A 16,600-nucleotide genomic window follows, 5' to 3' on the forward strand; every position below is an offset into this window, starting at 1 on the left:
CACCGGACTTCAGCTAACTGGGATTTACCCAGCGCTCGAGAGAGGCCGAAATGTAGAAGCAAAGAGGAGGATTCTGGAGAAGATGTGACTCACCTCATCACCCAGGAACAGGACAGTCCTTCTGTGCCAGGGAATCAGAGTTTGTAGCTGTGTGAGAAAGAGTAGAAGAGGAGAGCCCTGTGCACAGAACCCAGAAGGCTGGGTTTGGCAAGAGTCAGGGCCCCTGATTCTCAGATGCACGAATTTCCAGGTACAAATCAAAGTTCCTGTCAGAACAAGCAGGCGTTCAAGAGATGCAGAGATTCAAAGGCATTTCCAACTGTGTATGGCAATCCAACACTCCCCCTCAACTTCTCACAGCAACCTTGCACTTGGACGTGAGTATTGAGGAGCCTTGAGGAAGGATGGTAAATCATTTCTGAATGGCGGCCAGTAGCTTATGGTGGATGCCATGCAGGCAGGAGCAGCAGTGGGCAAGCGAGCTTCCTGGAGACGGGCCACCAATGTACCTCAGAGAGGCACAGCACAGGGAGCTTCGTCTCCAGATTGCTTCTTGCTTTGCTTTCTCGTGTTGTCATTGCTATATTTCTCATACCGGGGAGACCCTTAGTGCCTATAGTCTGGTGCGATTGCCTCTTGGGAAACAGTTCACTCATTTGGGCAACTTTCCTGCCAGTCAATATGAAGATGAGCTTTCCTAACATATTGTTTAGATGACTAATGATTTTACAGAATTCTTGATTTGATAAAGTTTTAGAAAGTCAGGTCAAGATGTTTCTGTCAGTGGCTTTGATGTAGAAAATCTTAGGAAGCTGGGCGGTAGTAGCACACAGGGGAGGCAGAGGCAGGAGGATCTCTGTGAGTTCCAGGCCAGCCTACTCTAGAAAGTGAGTCTAGGACAGCCAACGCTACACAGAGAAATCCTGTCTCAAAAAAAAAAACTGAAAAAAAGAATTACTTTTTAAGATAATTTGATTCTTTCTTTGTAACTGCAAATCGCAGCTTGCCAGTAAAGAAAAACTGGCTGAAAAAATTGCCTTGCTTGCTTACACTTTGTTAATTTATAACAAGCTGCTTAGTTACAAATATGTGTGGGTTCTTGGGAATAATTTATTTTTCACATTTGTTTATTGTCCATAATAGGTAAAACATTTGATCATGTGAGGGCTTTTTTTTTTCTATGAATTCACACTGTAATCGTTCACTTAAAGAAAAATATAATGAAACCACGTTGTGATTTTTGTACTGCTTGAAAGGTTTTGCCAGGATATATAGCTATGGGAGAAACAATAGAACTGTTGGAACTTCCTCGTTCAAGTTTGCTCCGTCCATCCAATATGTGTGTGTGTGTGTGTGTGTGTGTGTGTGTGTGTGTGTGTGTGTGTGTAAAATCGTTGGAGCACACTCTTTGGAGTCTGCTCCATCCACCTAATGCGAATACGTATGTGTATGTATGTAAGTATATATATGTAAAGTTGTTGAAGCTTGCTTCATCTGCCAAGTGTGTGTGTGTTTATGATTCTTTTTCCCCCTTTCTTTCCTTTTTCTCTTAACAAGCACTTCTGTCCTAGAGAACCAAGCTTTTCACCCTTAGAGAAAAGTCTGCTGGGTTATGAGTCACCCACTCTAGGCTCTGCCTCAGTTTCCCTGTAATGTCTAAGCCGGCCTTTGACAGGTTTATTCATAAAAGGCCCGGGCAAGGATCACCTACATTCATCCCAAAGTTCCCCTGCCGTGAACACCATGCCACCCGCCCACAGTTTTGTGTGTGGCCAGTGTGCCCTCTGCCACCCTAGGAATGGGACCACCCATTCCCTGCTACCCTTGGGGGAAAGTTTGGCCTGATGGGGTTCTCCTGCTTTCTCCAGAGCCTTGCTCTGACTTCTGGATCAAGACCAGGCGAGAGTGGAGGGGCCCGTAGGGCTCCGTGTTAGTCTAGACACACTGAAGCCCATCCAAGGAAATGGTTAACAGCCAAGGTGGCACCTCGGTTTCCGTCTCACTCTGCAATGTGCACCCGTGGCTTTCTTACAGGGGTGATGAGAAGGCTGCTATTGTATGCTGTTGGGGAGGTCCAAGAGGCCACAGTGCAAGCACTAGAAAGAGTGCCAACACACAGTAAGTACCCAGGCCCCTCGGCCCCGCCTTTCATTCCAGCGCTTTGTAGGAAGAGGCAGGGGGAAGATTTTGAGGCGAGTCTGGGCTACATAGCTCAAGGCCAGCCAGAGCCACATGGTGAGATCCTATTTCAAACGCCTAAGTAAATAAACAAAACACAACTGTGTCAGAAGACACCAGTCTCTGGTGTTTCTTCCTCTGAACCTGGGGGACGCAGGAGAAAAGATGGAAGGAAGCACAGTTAAATCAAGTGAAACCATCTCTCAGCTTCCCGAGGACACAGGAACCACTGGGCTGGGACACCTTGTGAGTGAGGAAGCTCCTGCCAGAGGACAGTTGGGGACAAGTGAGTACTGACTATATTGTCATTGTTGGGTCCCAAACCAGGCTCCCCCCTGTGGCCCCTCTCTGCTCTTCTCACCCCATGCCCTACCCTAAACCTCTCCAGCCCAGAGGCTTCCCTTCTCTTCCCCCAGCTTCCGGCCACATGTTCTTTGCCCTTTCTGATCTCTTGTTTCCCTCTCTTCTTTTCCTCACCCACTCTCCCTGCCTCTCGCCTCTCATGACCCTATTCAGTCTACTGCCCGTATTTAGTCTACTACTCTCTCTCCCTGCTCTGGACTCTTCCAGAAGCCTCTGGCTGTATTTCCCATCATTTCTAAAAACCTTCTCCTCAACCATACCTTGGAGTGGGCATATTCTCATTTTCATTCTCTTATAATCTTTGGATTTTTCCATAGAAGCAAGAAATTCAGGTGTAATCTTTTTTTTTGGGGGGGGGAGGGAGGGAGGGAGTGTTGAGACAGGGTTTCTCTGTGTAGCCTTGGCTGTCCTGGACTCTCTTTGTAGACTAGGCTGGCCTCGAACTCACCGAGATCCACCTGCCTCTGCCTCCCCGGGTGCTGAGATCACAGGTATGCGCCACCGAGTCCCACCAGATGGGAATCTTTTGAGATTGTCTGATGGTGCTGTCCAAACTGGTCTCAAACTTCCAGGCTCAAGTGAGCCTCCCGCCTCAGTTTCTCGATTTTGCCGGGACTACAGGTGCAGACTCTACCCCTGGCTTTTCTGTACTGATTGTTAAATGTAGCAATTAACCCAGCTAAAACAAAACCAACCAAACAAACAGAACCTCTGCTGGCCTAATTAACCTCTTCTCCGCAGCTCCAGGCAGCAGCTCTCAGGTTTCTCCCTGCTCCAGGTCTGGGCCCAGCTTGTGTAGTCTGTTCTACAAATTGAGTACATGGCTACAATTGTTGTGGGCCCTGGAGACGCGGCAGCCAACGCGGAAGACCAAGCCCTGCCCAAGCAGAGAGGACAATAGCTTGTACGTAGGGCACAGGTAAAAAGAGGTAGCAAAGCTCCCCGTCAGAGGATGTGAGGACCAGAGGAGGCTGGGGTGAGCCAAGGCCTGACTGTGTGGGAGGAGGTAAGGGTGTACTAGGCCCCTAGACGACCTAGAGAGGAAAAGTGGGTTAAGGGAGCTGGGGCTGGGAAGCCTGAAGCCGCGCTCTGCACCCCAGATGCCAATAGAACTGTGTCTCTGACACTTGGGTTGTTCTGTCCTTGGTCAGATGGTCCTTCCCACGTTCTCTAACGATTCCTTTGTATGTGGCATACACGTGTGTGTACACAGACATGCACTTGAATATATACACACAGAGTCTATTATGCATCTGGGGTCTTTCAGAGTCGACAGTTACTATTAATGGGTTGCTTTTTTTTTTTTTTGGCTGTTTGTTTTTTTAATAGTAAGAGGCTTTATTAAAAATTACTGACCGGGACCACAGCAGAGACTTGGAATTCTCTTGCCTATGGCCCAGATTTATTGCTAGTACAGTATTTATGAAAGAACCCCACACACACAAAGTTACAGTTATAGCGCTTTGGGGGCTCAGTGTAGAGTTGAGGCACGTCCTGCTTTTGGGTGAGCAGTGCCTAACTTTTGCAACAGACATCCTGCCTCCGTTCGTTCTCTCCAGCAAGCAATCAGAAAGAAAAAAAAAAAAAGAAAAACTTTGCGACAGGACAAAGTTCAAGGACAATAGAGGCAGTTTCTTTTCTTCTTTTTTCAAGACAGGGTTTCTCTGTGTAGCCCTGGCTGTCCTGAACTCTTTTTGTAGACCAGGCTGGCCTCGAACTCACAGAGATCCCCCTGCCTCTGCCTCCAGAAGCATGTGCCACCGCTGGCCGACTGTCGCAGTTTCTTAAGACTGGCTCCTGTTATTTACTGTCACAAGTCAATGTTCGTTGGCTGATGTTTTAACACAGGAGCCCCACTGTGTAGCCCAGGCTGGCCTTCCCTCATGGTGATGCCCACCTCAGCCTCCAGACTGCTGCATCCCAGCCATGCACTCCCACACAGGGCACAGGGCCTGGAACTCGTTCTTTATTTATTCATGGCTTGGGACAGGTCCCACCGTGCAGCCCAGGCTGACCCCGAGCTCTGGACTCTCCTGACTCAGCCTGCTAAAGGCTGAAGATTCCAGTTACATGCCACCGATCCTAGCTACCACTCAACTTTGTTGAGGGTGGAAAGTTCCGTTTGTGTTCAGCTCTGGTCTCCTCACACCTGGGTTCACTTGAAAAGTGTGGCCTCACACATTTTTACTTCACGTGTCACGTCTTGATTGCCTTGTGTGTGAAAAGGGGTTGATGCTTCAGAGTCCTCTCTAGGGATTGTGGTGGGGAGAAAATTAGACACAAGCTGGACAAATCTGGGAGCCCCGTGAGGTCACTGTATGCCTTGTTTGTTTGGAAACAGGGTCTCCCTGGGTCGCTTTAGCTGGTCTGGAACTATGCGAGCCACTCGGACTTGGAACTTGTGGACCCTCCTGCCGCTGCCTCCCAGGAATGTGATCACCACTACCTCTGGCTTCCTAGGCTTTTGGAAGGACTGCCCTGCTTTGAATTAGATACCTTACCTTCAAGACGCTGGGAATAATTTCCGTCCACCTCACCCAGGGACCCTACGCTGGCTTTTCTGCCACCACCCAGGGCCTCAGTTTCCTCCTCCAAGGAGACCTGACCGAGGTGGGGGAGAGGGGGGGAGGGACACTTACGGCAGGCTGTCAGCCTCTTAGCCTTTCGGCCTCCCGCTGAGTCTGCCCACCCAACCTTTGCTCTCACCTCCTAGTCACCGGCTCAGGCATACCAACCCCATCCCAGGGTGAGTCCAAACAAAGGCCGGTCTCGGGGGACCCGCTCCAGCCGACTCTAAGATCAGCTTAACTGGGCGGCTGGTGGAGCCTTTGGAGAGAGAGTACGGCCAGAAATCCGGAGACCTTCGCCGGCCTCTTGAGCTCCCCACAAAAGCTTATCTTGCACGATCCCTCTAGACACAGGGGAAGGGGCGTCCTCAGCCACTTCCTTGCTTCCGTAACCCCCCTCCCATTCTTTTCCCAGGCCGTGGGATGCAAAGGGTTAAATCCCATAGAGCTGATGTTCTGACTCCAGGCTAGAGGGGCCCGGGAAGCTGGGGTCACTTCCTGCTCCGTCCCAGTCACCCTGAACTGGTCCCCGGGTCCTCAGCCTGGAATCACCCCTTGAGAAGGACCCCAGAGTTCTCGACATCCAGCCCGTCCCCCGAGGCAGGGCACTTAGGGGTTAAGTCCCCTGGGGCTGGACTCAGCCTTCCGGCTATTCCCAGACCCTAGAGCCGTGAGTTGGGGCCGCTCGGGTTCCCGGGGTGGCCCGGAGGCCCGGGACAGCCGCCGGGGAACAATAGGGCCAAGGAGGCGGCGAGGGGCGCGGGGCGCAGGCCGGGCCCGGGGCGGCGGGGGCGGCGGCCGGGGGATTGTGGGAACCGTGCGAGGGCCTCCGGGGGGGAGGGGAGGCGCGCGCGCCGGGAGAGCGGGTCCGGCCGGGGGCGGCGGGGCGGCCGCAGCTCTCCCGGGGCCGGGCAGCCGGGGCGGCCGCGGCGGCTCGGCTGGGACGGGCTCGGCGCTCGGGGCCACGGGCGCTTGCGCCCCGGTCCGCCGGGGGCCGGGGGGCGGCGTCGAGGGCGGTCCCGCTGCCTCCTTGTCAGGGTCACCCTGGGCCGCGCGCACCTCCGCGGGAAGGCAGCCGCCTCGGGCCGTCCTTCCCGCCCCGGTCGTCCGGGGGGCCGGAGGCTGGCGCTCTCGGGCCTGGGCCGCTTCCCAGTAGTTGTCGCCTCCCTGTCTTTGCTACTTCTTGCATGTGGCCTTGGCGTTAACCCTTTCCCTTCTACGGTAGACCCCCTGAGTTTTAAGTTTCTCAGTCAGTCCAAGCTCCTAAGCTCCTACCTGTCCTTGGTCAGCCCAGCAGGGTACCATTCTCCCCGGCGGGGAGGCGCGTCCAGTGGCTGCCATCTCCCCTAAAGACACAGGTCGGGGGGAGGCTGTGGAGATGAAATTTCTTCTTTCTTTACTCTCACTCTGCTGCCTTAGCAGTGGTCAGCTGTCTGGTGCTTTACCTGCTTCACATCCCAGCTGCCTCCCGGTGAACTTTGCCCTCTTCGTCCCTATGCACACTGTCACCCCAAGTTTAGGCCGTTCCAGGGATTCCTTTAAACGGGAGCGCCCTCCTGCAGTTATCTCCGTGTGGCCCTGTTCCCTTTCCTGGGAATCACCCGGCGATTTTGAGCCTGACAGATGTGATTCCTTTCCCTGGGGACCCGCTCCGAACTTGCGTTCCTTTTTCTGACATCCCTTTGCAAAGTGATCTTTAAAGACATTAAAGCAAATAGGTTTTCTGAGAGCAAGGAGTGTCTCGCTCATCCAGTCATCCGGCAAAGTTTTTACTGGGCACTCGTCCTAGGCATGTGATAAAGCACCGACAAAAAAGAACCAGGCAGAAGGATGGGTCCCCTGGTGGGTCTGGCTGGCTTTGGGAGCAGCGTTATCTAGAGCTCAGAGCTGCTCAGACCTTGTCACTGGGCCCAACTCCTCCTTTTACAACCCAGGAAACTGCTCCCAGAATTTCTCCAGCCCACCACACAGTCTCAGGCTGTCTGAGCTTGCCTCCTCACTCTCCTGCCAGTAGACCACAAGTATGAGTCTCACGTGACTATCAAGGTCACTCTGTGCCTCGGGGCAGGCCAAACACAGAACAATGAATCCGTGGTCTTAGCTCTCTTCCCAGCTTGGAGCCTTGGAGACGGCTCCCCCCGGTGTTGATTTACTGGTCTGTAAAATGGACAAATGGTTCCTGAGTCTTCCAAGGCAGTGGGAGAAAGGACACCTGGTAGTTCCTGTGTCCCCAAAGGTGTTCTCCAGCCTTGCTCACCTCCTTCCCCTCTCTCCATTTTGTGTGAGGGCTGATCTCCTGTAGCTGGGACTGGCCTTGAACTTCTGATCCTCCTGTTTCTAGCTGTTTCTAGCTCCCAAGTATGCCACCAAGGCAGGCATCTCCTTTCCTATCTTTCCCTTCCTGTAGTCTTCTGCAGGAGTCCCTGACTTCAGACCTCCCTTTCCCGCCCATAGGATGAACCTTTTTTGTGCATGGACAATGGCAAAGTGGCAGAGGGCCCCAGTCCTTTTGAGTCTCTGTCCCTTCGGGGAAACTTTTTTTTTTTTTTAACCATTTAAAAAGTGTCAGTCTCAGTTCTCTCTGGGGCTCGTAGGGGAAAAGTTTATTGGTCTCAATTAGCAGCCTCACAAAGGAAGAAAATTGGAGTCTTAATGAGCTTCCTCTGATTTGCAAAATAACCCGTTTCCAGGCTTCTGGGCATCGGATGTGTGGGGTGAAAGCCTGCCTCCCCTGTGAATGTTGGATAGTGCTCCAGCCCTCAGTGTAGGTACAAAGGGTTATGACTGATGAGTTTTTAATTGACTCTACATTCACGGAGTTGCTTCACTGCGATCTTTATGAACTGCAGTGTCTGGAAGCAGGCCTTTGGGGCCAAGGGGCTCGGTGAGAGATCCTGCCAGAAAAATGAGTGTCAGGTCACCCAGAGTCGCATAAGTGGGAGCGCAAAGAAAAGCCAAGCACAAAACCCGCTTGCATTATGTGCCCATGTCTTCCCACCCAGAGTCCCTGGAACCCTCACAGCCCGGAGCTCTGGGATGGAGCCTGAGACAGTGCTGTGGGGCCCAGATCTGCAGGATCCGGAAGAGAGCCAGAACAATGCTCACAGAGGTGAGGGCGCAGGGGACTGTGGCCCTGGCTCAGGGAGGGGCCCAAGCGCTGGGCAGTCACCGGGGTGGAGGGAGACGAGACCCCATGTTCTGAAAGGAGATGGAGACTGGAGAGCTCCCTTTCTGTCTGTAGGTGCCGAAAGTGGGAATGAAGAGGAGAGCCCTCAGCAGGACAGTTCTGGGGAGGAGGTCATCTTGGGCGATCCAGCTCAGAGCCCAGAATCCAAGGATCCGCCAGAGTTGACCCTGGGGAGCCCCTCCCAGGATGCCTCAGCCCCTCAGCATTCCCCAGCCCCACTGGGTTCTTCCAGCCCCTTAGACCACCAGACCCCTGAGGTAGTCCCTTCCCCATCCGAGTGGACCAAGGCCTGTGAGACCAACTGGCAGTGGGGAACCCTCACCCCCTGGAACAGCACGCCGGTCGTCACCGCTAGCGAGCCCAGCCTGCGGGAGCTGGTGCAGGGCCGCCCGGCCGGGGCCGAGAAGCCGTACATCTGCAACGAGTGCGGCAAGAGCTTCAGCCAGTGGTCCAAGCTGCTGCGGCACCAGCGCATCCACACGGGCGAGCGGCCCAACACGTGCTCCGAGTGCGGCAAGAGCTTCACGCAGAGCTCGCACCTGGTGCAGCACCAGCGCACGCACACGGGCGAGAAGCCCTACAAGTGCCCGGACTGCGGCAAGTGCTTCAGCTGGAGCTCCAACCTGGTGCAGCACCAGCGCACGCACACGGGCGAGAAGCCCTACAAGTGCACCGAGTGCGAGAAGGCCTTCACGCAGAGCACCAACCTCATCAAGCACCAGCGCTCGCACACCGGCGAGAAGCCCTACAAGTGCGGCGAGTGCCGGCGCGCCTTCTACCGCAGCTCCGACCTCATCCAGCACCAGGCCACGCACACCGGCGAGAAGCCCTACAAGTGCCCCGAGTGCGGCAAGCGCTTCGGTCAGAACCACAACCTGCTCAAGCACCAGAAGATCCACGCCGGGGAGAAGCCGTACCGCTGCACCGAGTGCGGCAAGAGCTTCATCCAGAGCTCCGAACTGACGCAGCACCAGCGCACGCACACCGGCGAGAAGCCCTACGAGTGCCTGGAGTGCGGCAAGAGCTTCGGCCACAGCTCCACGCTCATCAAGCACCAGCGCACGCACCTGCGCGAGGACCCCTTCAAGTGCCCCGTGTGCGGCAAGACCTTCACGCTGAGCGCCACGCTGCTGCGCCACCAGCGCACGCACACGGGCGAGCGGCCCTACAAGTGCCCCGAGTGCGGCAAGAGCTTCAGCGTCAGCTCCAACCTCATCAACCACCAGCGCATCCACCGCGGCGAGCGGCCCTACATCTGCGCCGACTGCGGCAAGAGCTTCATCATGAGCTCCACCCTCATCCGCCACCAGCGCATCCACACGGGCGAGAAGCCCTACAAGTGCCCGGACTGCGGCAAGAGCTTCATCCGCAGCTCGCACCTCATCCAGCACCGCCGCACGCACACGGGCGAGAAGCCCTACAAGTGCCCCGAGTGCGGCAAGAGCTTCAGCCAGAGCTCCAACCTCATCACGCACGTGCGCACGCACATGGACGAGAACCTGTTCGTGTGCCCCGACTGCGGCAAGGCCTTCCTGGAGGCCCAGGAGCTGGAGCAGCACCGCGCGATCCACGAGAGGGGCAAGACGCCCGCCCGGAGGCCGCAGGGGGACAGCCTGCTGGGGCTCGGGGACCCCGCCCTCCTCACTCCGCCGCCGGGAGCCAAACCCCACAAGTGTCTGGTCTGTGGAAAGGGCTTCAACGACGAAGGGATCTTCATGCAGCACCAGAGGATCCACATCGGGGAAAACCCCTACAAAAACGCAGACGGTCTAGCACACCCGGCCCCCAAGCCCCCCCAGTTCCGCTCCCCCCGGCTCCCCTTTGGAGGCAACTCACACCCGGGTGCTTCGGAGGGCAGAGCTGACCCCCCAGGACAGCCCTTGAAAGCCCCGGAGGCTCAGGAGGGCTTCAGCCAAAGGCTGGGTCAGCTCTCTTCCAAGCGCTATGTTTGCTCCCACTGTGGGGAGAGCTTCCTCGACAGGGCCGTGCTCCTGCAGCACAAGCTCACGCACGCCAACGAAAAGCCCTTTCTCTTTCCCGAGGGTAGGACTGGCCTTGGCGAAGGGGCGGAAGCCAGCCCCTTCCTAAGCGGGAAGCCCTTCAAATGCCCAGAATGCAAAAAAAGCTTTGGCCTCAGCTCGGAGCTGCTGCAGCACCAGAAGGTCCATGCAGGTGGGAAATCCCAGAAGAGCTCGGAGCTGGGGAAGAGCTCCTCCGTCCTGTTGGAGCATCTCAGGAGCCCCTTGGGGGCCAGACCCTACAGCTGCTCTGATTGTGGGGCCTCCTTCCCGGATCGACTAGCTCTTACACGACACCAGGAAACCCACACTCACGAAAGGTCCCCCACTCCTGAAGACCCCCCTTCAGAGTCAGCCGCCTTGTCCACGAACCAGGAAGATGAGGTAGAGGCCTCTAGCCCCCCAAAGAGCAGCAGCCACAGGGAGGAGGAAAGCCCTAAAACTCTCTCGGAGAAAAAGCCCTATCTGTGCCCTGAATGTGGCGATGGCTTCACAGAAGTTGCAGCGCTCCTCCTCCACAGGAGCTGTCACCCCGGCATCTCCCTGTGAAGTAGGTCTGGTGACCAGGGACCTCTCTCCTGAGAAACTCTGGGGAAAGGAGACCAACCCCATCAGACCATAGAGAAGTAGAGGGTCAGGAACCCTGGGAAGAAATAGTGTGTTTGCATCAGCAATGAAACGCCTATGAGATTGTGGGTGAGAATCACTTATAAGCCGTAGAGAAAAACTGGGTTAGAAGCCCTATAAATATGTAGGAAGAAAAGCCCTTTATGTCTGTAGCAGAGAATCCTATAAACCATAGTGGGTAAAAGCCCTATTAAGCGTAGGAAGAGGTTCTAACATGTCTCTAGACAACCCCATAAAACTGTATCAAACCCTTATCAGAATCCTCGGGTGGGGGTGGTGTTAGGAGTACAGCTCAGCACTGACTTGTGAGGTGACCCTCAGATGACAGAGGAAACCCCTGAAGTCTTCCTAGTATACCCTCCTGGCAGCCGTGGACAGAGGAAAGGGCTCAGAGGGGAAGTCATACAGGAATGCAATAGAACTAGGAAAAGAAAGACTGGGGAGGGACTGCCAAGCTCCTTCCAAACTCACCAATGAGACAAAGTCTGTCTCGTGACACCGGGGGTGCTTTGGGGGTGTGAGGCCAATCTTAGGTGAATTGTATGTACTAGGGGAAGACTGGGGGTCCCTTATCAATAAGAGCCCCCCAAGTAGGAAAGAAAAAAAATGACAAGCCATTTTAAAGGCTGGGGTTTGGGGTATTAAAAAAAAAAAAAGAAGCCTCAAGTGAAAGAATACTGAGAAAATGGTGAGAAAGCACCTCAAATATTAGGGGAAAGTTACGTGTGTTCGAAGGGAAGCAAACCAAGGTGGAGAAACTGCGAAGCCAGCCAGTTTCTCCTGTTTCCGGGGGGCTTGTTAAACTCCAAGTGCAGGCAGATCCCAGTTCACGCCGTTAGGGTTCTCCTCAGACAAGGCAGGACCAGCCTTTCCCCAGCCCAGCTGGAAGTGTCTCCTCTGAGAGGCCTCTGGGGTTGCAGGGGGCCTCTGCCACATTCTCAGGTCTCACAGGTTTTACCTGAAAACTAACTGCCACGAGTCTTACTGCAGTGGCAACCTGTTTCCTCGGATTCTGTCCCCAGTGGAGAGAACCACTCGCTGCTAGTCAACTTCCAAAGAATAAATCCCTTCAGAGATCCAAGGCTTGTATGTGCTTGCCCTCCCTAGACTTCTGCAAGTCCACGAGAGCCACTCGTGGGTTCTCTGGTGACGAGGGATGGCAAGACAACAGAATACACAGCTTTGCTCTACCAGCACATGACCTAAACCTCAGCCTTTTGTGTGAACTCCATGTAAGGCCGCCCGCAGGACCAGCCAGGCTGCACCCGGCGGATGTCCTGACACAGCACAGACTGGACCACAGTCCTGAAGAGGCAACGGAAACTTGATTTACCTTCTCCATCCCCAGCACCTGGAGGCCTCTGAGACAGGGTGGCTGAATGTGATTTTGGCTTGGGGAAAGGACAGATTCCACCTGACCCCTTTGGCCCCTCTCTCCTTAGCCAGAAACCGTTGAAGGGAAAGGGAAGGATAAGAAACGCTCTCCCCTACCAGGCCTGAATCCTCCTCAGACACTACAGGCAAAAGATTTCATTAATCCAGCCAAGCCTGCTCACGTGACTGGAGCTGTGGGATGGAGCAGAGACAGTTGAAGGAAAACTGTGGAGGGAAGCATCTGTAACAAAGACCCTTATGGATAGGGAGGACTCTCCTCGGGGCCTGGGTTGTGGAGGGGGTGTCCTCAGCCTGGTGCAAGCATTAGGGACACGCTGTCCAGGGTAGGCCTGAGGCGCCAAGTGATGTGCCCGGCAGAGTGACCCGGATGCCTACAAAGCTGTGGGAAGAGACCTCCAATCCCGTTACCTAAAAGCTAAAAAGGTAGGGACCCCCATCATCATCCTTCATCTATCCTGTCCCCAAAGGGATGACCTCAGAATTTAAAGGACCAAAATCTAGAATACTAGGAGAAGGATGCCAGGCCTCCTGGGGAGAAAGAAAAGGCAGATCTTATGCAGTTACAGAGAGGGCCTTGCTGGAGTCCCAAGCACCAGGTAGGGGAGCACCTTTGAGACTGGGAGGAGCCTGGCTTTCTAGCGACAGAAATGTTGATAAGGGAGTATCCCTCTAAAATGGAGTAGTCACTCTCGTAAGTATAATTGACTTGTCCCCTTCTAAGATGGTAGCAGAAAGTAGGGAAAAATCCTTTGTGAAACTAGGAGCAGACTCCCTCGGACATAGGTCTGAGTGTCATCGATGCTGGGGGCAGGTGGTCGTCGTAGTCATGGCTGACTGTAGGCTATGGAGGGCCGAGATGTAGCATAGGTAATAGGATGCTCGCATGTTCTGAAGACATGTGAAGGCTCTGGTCTTGACTCCAGCACTGAGGGGACCATGTAGATAGATGGTGGACCGGGCTTCCCAGTAGGATAAGGGCAGAGCAGAGACCTTGTGGTGAGACCTGTTCTCGTGGCCATCTCCCTCTCAGGTCCAGCTACAGCATAGGACACTCTTGCAGGGCCCAGGGTCCCTCTAGCTGGCTCAGGAAAAGGTCCACCAGAATTAAGTCTGGAAGGCATAAAGGAGCCAGTTCCATTCTGGGCCTGGAGCCCTGTCAGTGCCTCTAGGGAAGAGCCTAGCAACCATGGGCAAAGGAGTGCAAGCAAGGAGAGGGGCGGAGCTGATCTGCACTAAAGGGACACTTAGAACTGACGTTGAATAGATAGGAACTCGTACAGGACCTGGGTATGAATCATGAACCAGGGAGAGGACTTGAAACCATCATGACCCCATCCTCCCCAGTCTGAAGTGAGTGGCTCCCAGAAGCCTTTGCCCCCACAAAGGAAGCCAAGACCTGCCCACCTGACTTGTCTCCATGGAGTGAACGGAAGTCCTATTTTTGAGTGTTGTGTGTCAGTAACAGTGTTGTGTCCCCAGTGGTCATGTTGAATAGTTGAAGAGAATAAAGGGAGTAAGATTTCCTAGGTGTTTTTCTGTTTATCTACTTGTTCAGCCAACAGCAAACTCAGAACTCGTCCTCTCCCAGAACAAGGACCCATGAGGACCCCAAAAGCTCAGTATTGTCCCAAGTGTGCCCTTCCCCAGGGGCCCTCTGCTCCCTGTCCAGTGTTTGCTTGTTGGAAGGTTTGTGAACTTTAAAACTCCATATCCAGGGCTGGAGAGATGGCTCAAGAGTTTAAGAGCATTGGCTGCTCTTCCAAAGATCCTGAGTTCAATTCCCAGCAACCACATGGTGGGTCCCAACCATCTACAGGGCTTCCAGTGCACAGGCCCACATTCAGGCTGTATAAATAATAAATGTTTAAAAGTTAAAAAAAAAAAACCAAAACAAAACAACTCCATATCCTTGTGTAAGATAGAGAAATTTTTGGTAAGCTGCATGACTGCCTGGTGGCTCTAGAACTGATTATCTTGGTCTGAGCTTTGCAACCTCTATGACAGCTTTTCTGGCCATAACACCTACAGCCTTCCCAATGCCACAGGGAAAAACTCCACGGTCCTCTTCCTCAGAGCTGGCAGCTACCTCTCTGGCCCAGCTCAGCCTCTCCTGGGACCTGTCCTCTTTGAGAGGTGAGTGGCGCCCTGGTTCCTCCCATCCCCAGCATAGCCCAGAGGTTCTCACCAGGAGAGAGGCGGAAGCTGTAAGAAGTGCAGCCACTTAACCAAAACTCACAAGTAAGACGTGGTGGGGAGTTAGAATGGCCTGAGGTCAGGTCGTCAGGCCACTCCACCCCAGCCTTGCCTTTTCTCCTGTGTCTGCATCTGCCCAAGGACCACTACAAGGAAGTCCTCAATGCCACACTGTGTTCAGCACTGTCTTCCGAGTCTGGTCACTAGCCAGAGACTATGTCTGCCCCTGTCATAAAGGACTCTTGATGAAGGCAGAAACATGTATCCTTGACCTTTTTTTTTTAAATTGAAAATTGCTTGATGGGTGTGGGTGTTTTATTTGCATGTCTGGGCATCATGTGCCAGAACTGGGCATCAGAGCTCTGGGAGCTAGAGTTGCAGATAGTTGTTCATCGCCGTGTGGGTGCAGAGAATTGAACCCAGGTCCTTCGGAGGAGCAGCCAGGGCTCTAAACATCAGGCATTTCTCCAGCCCTCCCTTAAGCCTTACTGTGTCTCTAGCCCAGATCCCAGAACAAGTTCTTTCACTTTCTGTTCCTGGGGTGGGAGGGAGGGTGGGTGGGGCAGGGAGGGGGATTTGCCTTTTCGTGTCCCTGGGTCCCCAGACAGACCTGGGAACACTAAGAAACATCAAATTTCTGCCCTGGAGGAGTCCTCGGTTGAGCAAGGGACTACAGTAAGAGGGGGACCAGGGCAGTAACTGATTCAAGGCCAGAGGTTACGCCTGCTATAGTGGGCTGAGTGATACTTGGAGGTAGGGGTCTCAAGTACAGGGGACCCTCTGTATAGAAGTCAGGAGTGGGCTCGGGATAGAGGAGGCAAACAGCTAGGGACTGAGCAGCGGTTCTAAACATACGGGTCATGACCCCTTTGAGGGCCAAACAGCCTATTCCCGGGGATTTCCGGAGACCACGGGAAAACATAACAGTAGCAAAATTACAGTTATGAGATAGCAACAAAAATAATTTTCTGGTTGGGGGTCACACACCAGGAGGAAGGGTATTAAAGGGTCACAGCTTTAGGAAGGTTGAGAACCAGTGCCTTAGAACATAAGGGACTGATGGGGTGCAGCACAGCGGCCCCAAAGCCCAAGTTAGTGTTGTGAGAGACTGAGTGACAACGGTGATTTTTCAGGCCTGGAGCTTGAGAAAGAACTTCAGGAATTTGGGTGTCAACAGCTTACCTGTAGCATTGGCTCTGGATAAACAGCTCAGAGAAAGGCCAAGTGCAAAGGAAAGTGGTTAAGGCTGAAGGAAGCGGTCAGAAGGCAGTAAGCTTGAGGCAAGCAGTGAATGTAGCCCCAGAGGCCGGGGTCGGTTCTGTGAGTAGTCTCATGGCAGTTGCTCCAGCTCCAGCTGAAATAGGATCATAGCCATCACTGAAATCACCTGCTGGGAGCTGGCCAAGGGCGAGTTCTGCCTCGCCTGTTTCTGTGACCCTGGCTGAGTGATGAAGGCCAACAGCGGTTTGCGACAGATCCTGCACCAGTGGTTTCACAGCCCCGCCAAGGTGGCACTACTGCTCCAGGTACCGGGGTCTTGGCAACTTTATATAAAGCCCGTTCACGCTGGGGTACGGTGTGCTCTACGCCACGGTTGGGCGTTACCACCCTACACTGGGGCTTTGAGTACCCCCGCCTCCTCCACACGAAGACTTGCCTCTAAGGAAATGTGTGCGCGTGTAGCCGTGCGTAGGAGGATCATGCTGGAAGGGGGCTGACTGACGCGCTGGCCACAGCTCTCCAAGACACTAGTTCTACTAGCGCGGGCGGCCGTGTCTCTATGACGTAACACCCTGCGTTTCCCCCACCCTTCCCACCTTACCCACCCCAGGCACTGCAGCCGGGGTGGCTTTCTTGGTGGCCCAATGTCATCCCCCGTCGCGACCCGTACTTCCGCGAGCGTTCCCATCGCCACCAGCTCCAAGCCCGAGGTCACTGTAGCCCGGATCTCCGTCTCCAGCCCAATCTCGTTCAGGCACTGCGACCCCACTGAAACCAGGCGCGGTCAGAAGGCGGAAAGGGCCCGGAGTCCCCACGAAGGCAAGACGGCGGAAAAGGCCGAAGAGCCCCGA

At 54.3% G+C, this 16,600-nt stretch overlaps 2 protein-coding genes across 2 annotated transcripts; one reads left to right on the forward strand and one right to left on the reverse strand.

Annotated features, from left to right (window-relative positions):
• The first annotated feature begins 228 nt into the window (after window positions 1–228).
• On the forward strand, window positions 229–13,858 carry Znf629 (zinc finger protein 629). The gene is made up of 6 exons (XM_021635909.2): window positions 229–377; window positions 2,035–2,118; window positions 2,386–2,464; window positions 4,883–5,778; window positions 8,111–8,217; window positions 8,350–13,858. The coding sequence occupies exons 5-6, from the start codon at window positions 8,145–8,147 to the stop codon at window positions 10,860–10,862; spliced, it is 2,586 nt and encodes an 861-aa protein (XP_021491584.1). The 5' UTR covers window positions 229–377; window positions 2,035–2,118; window positions 2,386–2,464; window positions 4,883–5,778; window positions 8,111–8,144; the 3' UTR covers window positions 10,863–13,858.
• LOC110548002 (proline-rich protein 2-like) lies at window positions 5,718–6,449 on the reverse strand. Its single transcript, XM_021635928.1, has 2 exons — window positions 6,384–6,449; window positions 5,718–6,284 (listed from the first exon to the last, which is right to left on the reverse strand). The coding sequence occupies exons 1-2, from the start codon at window positions 6,447–6,449 to the stop codon at window positions 5,718–5,720; spliced, it is 633 nt and encodes a 210-aa protein (XP_021491603.1).
• Window positions 13,859–16,600: the final 2,742 nt, after the last annotated feature.

Source organism: Meriones unguiculatus, chromosome 14 (assembly GCF_030254825.1).
Source record: "Meriones unguiculatus strain TT.TT164.6M chromosome 14, Bangor_MerUng_6.1, whole genome shotgun sequence".
Lineage (NCBI taxonomy): Eukaryota > Metazoa > Chordata > Mammalia > Rodentia > Muridae > Meriones > Meriones unguiculatus.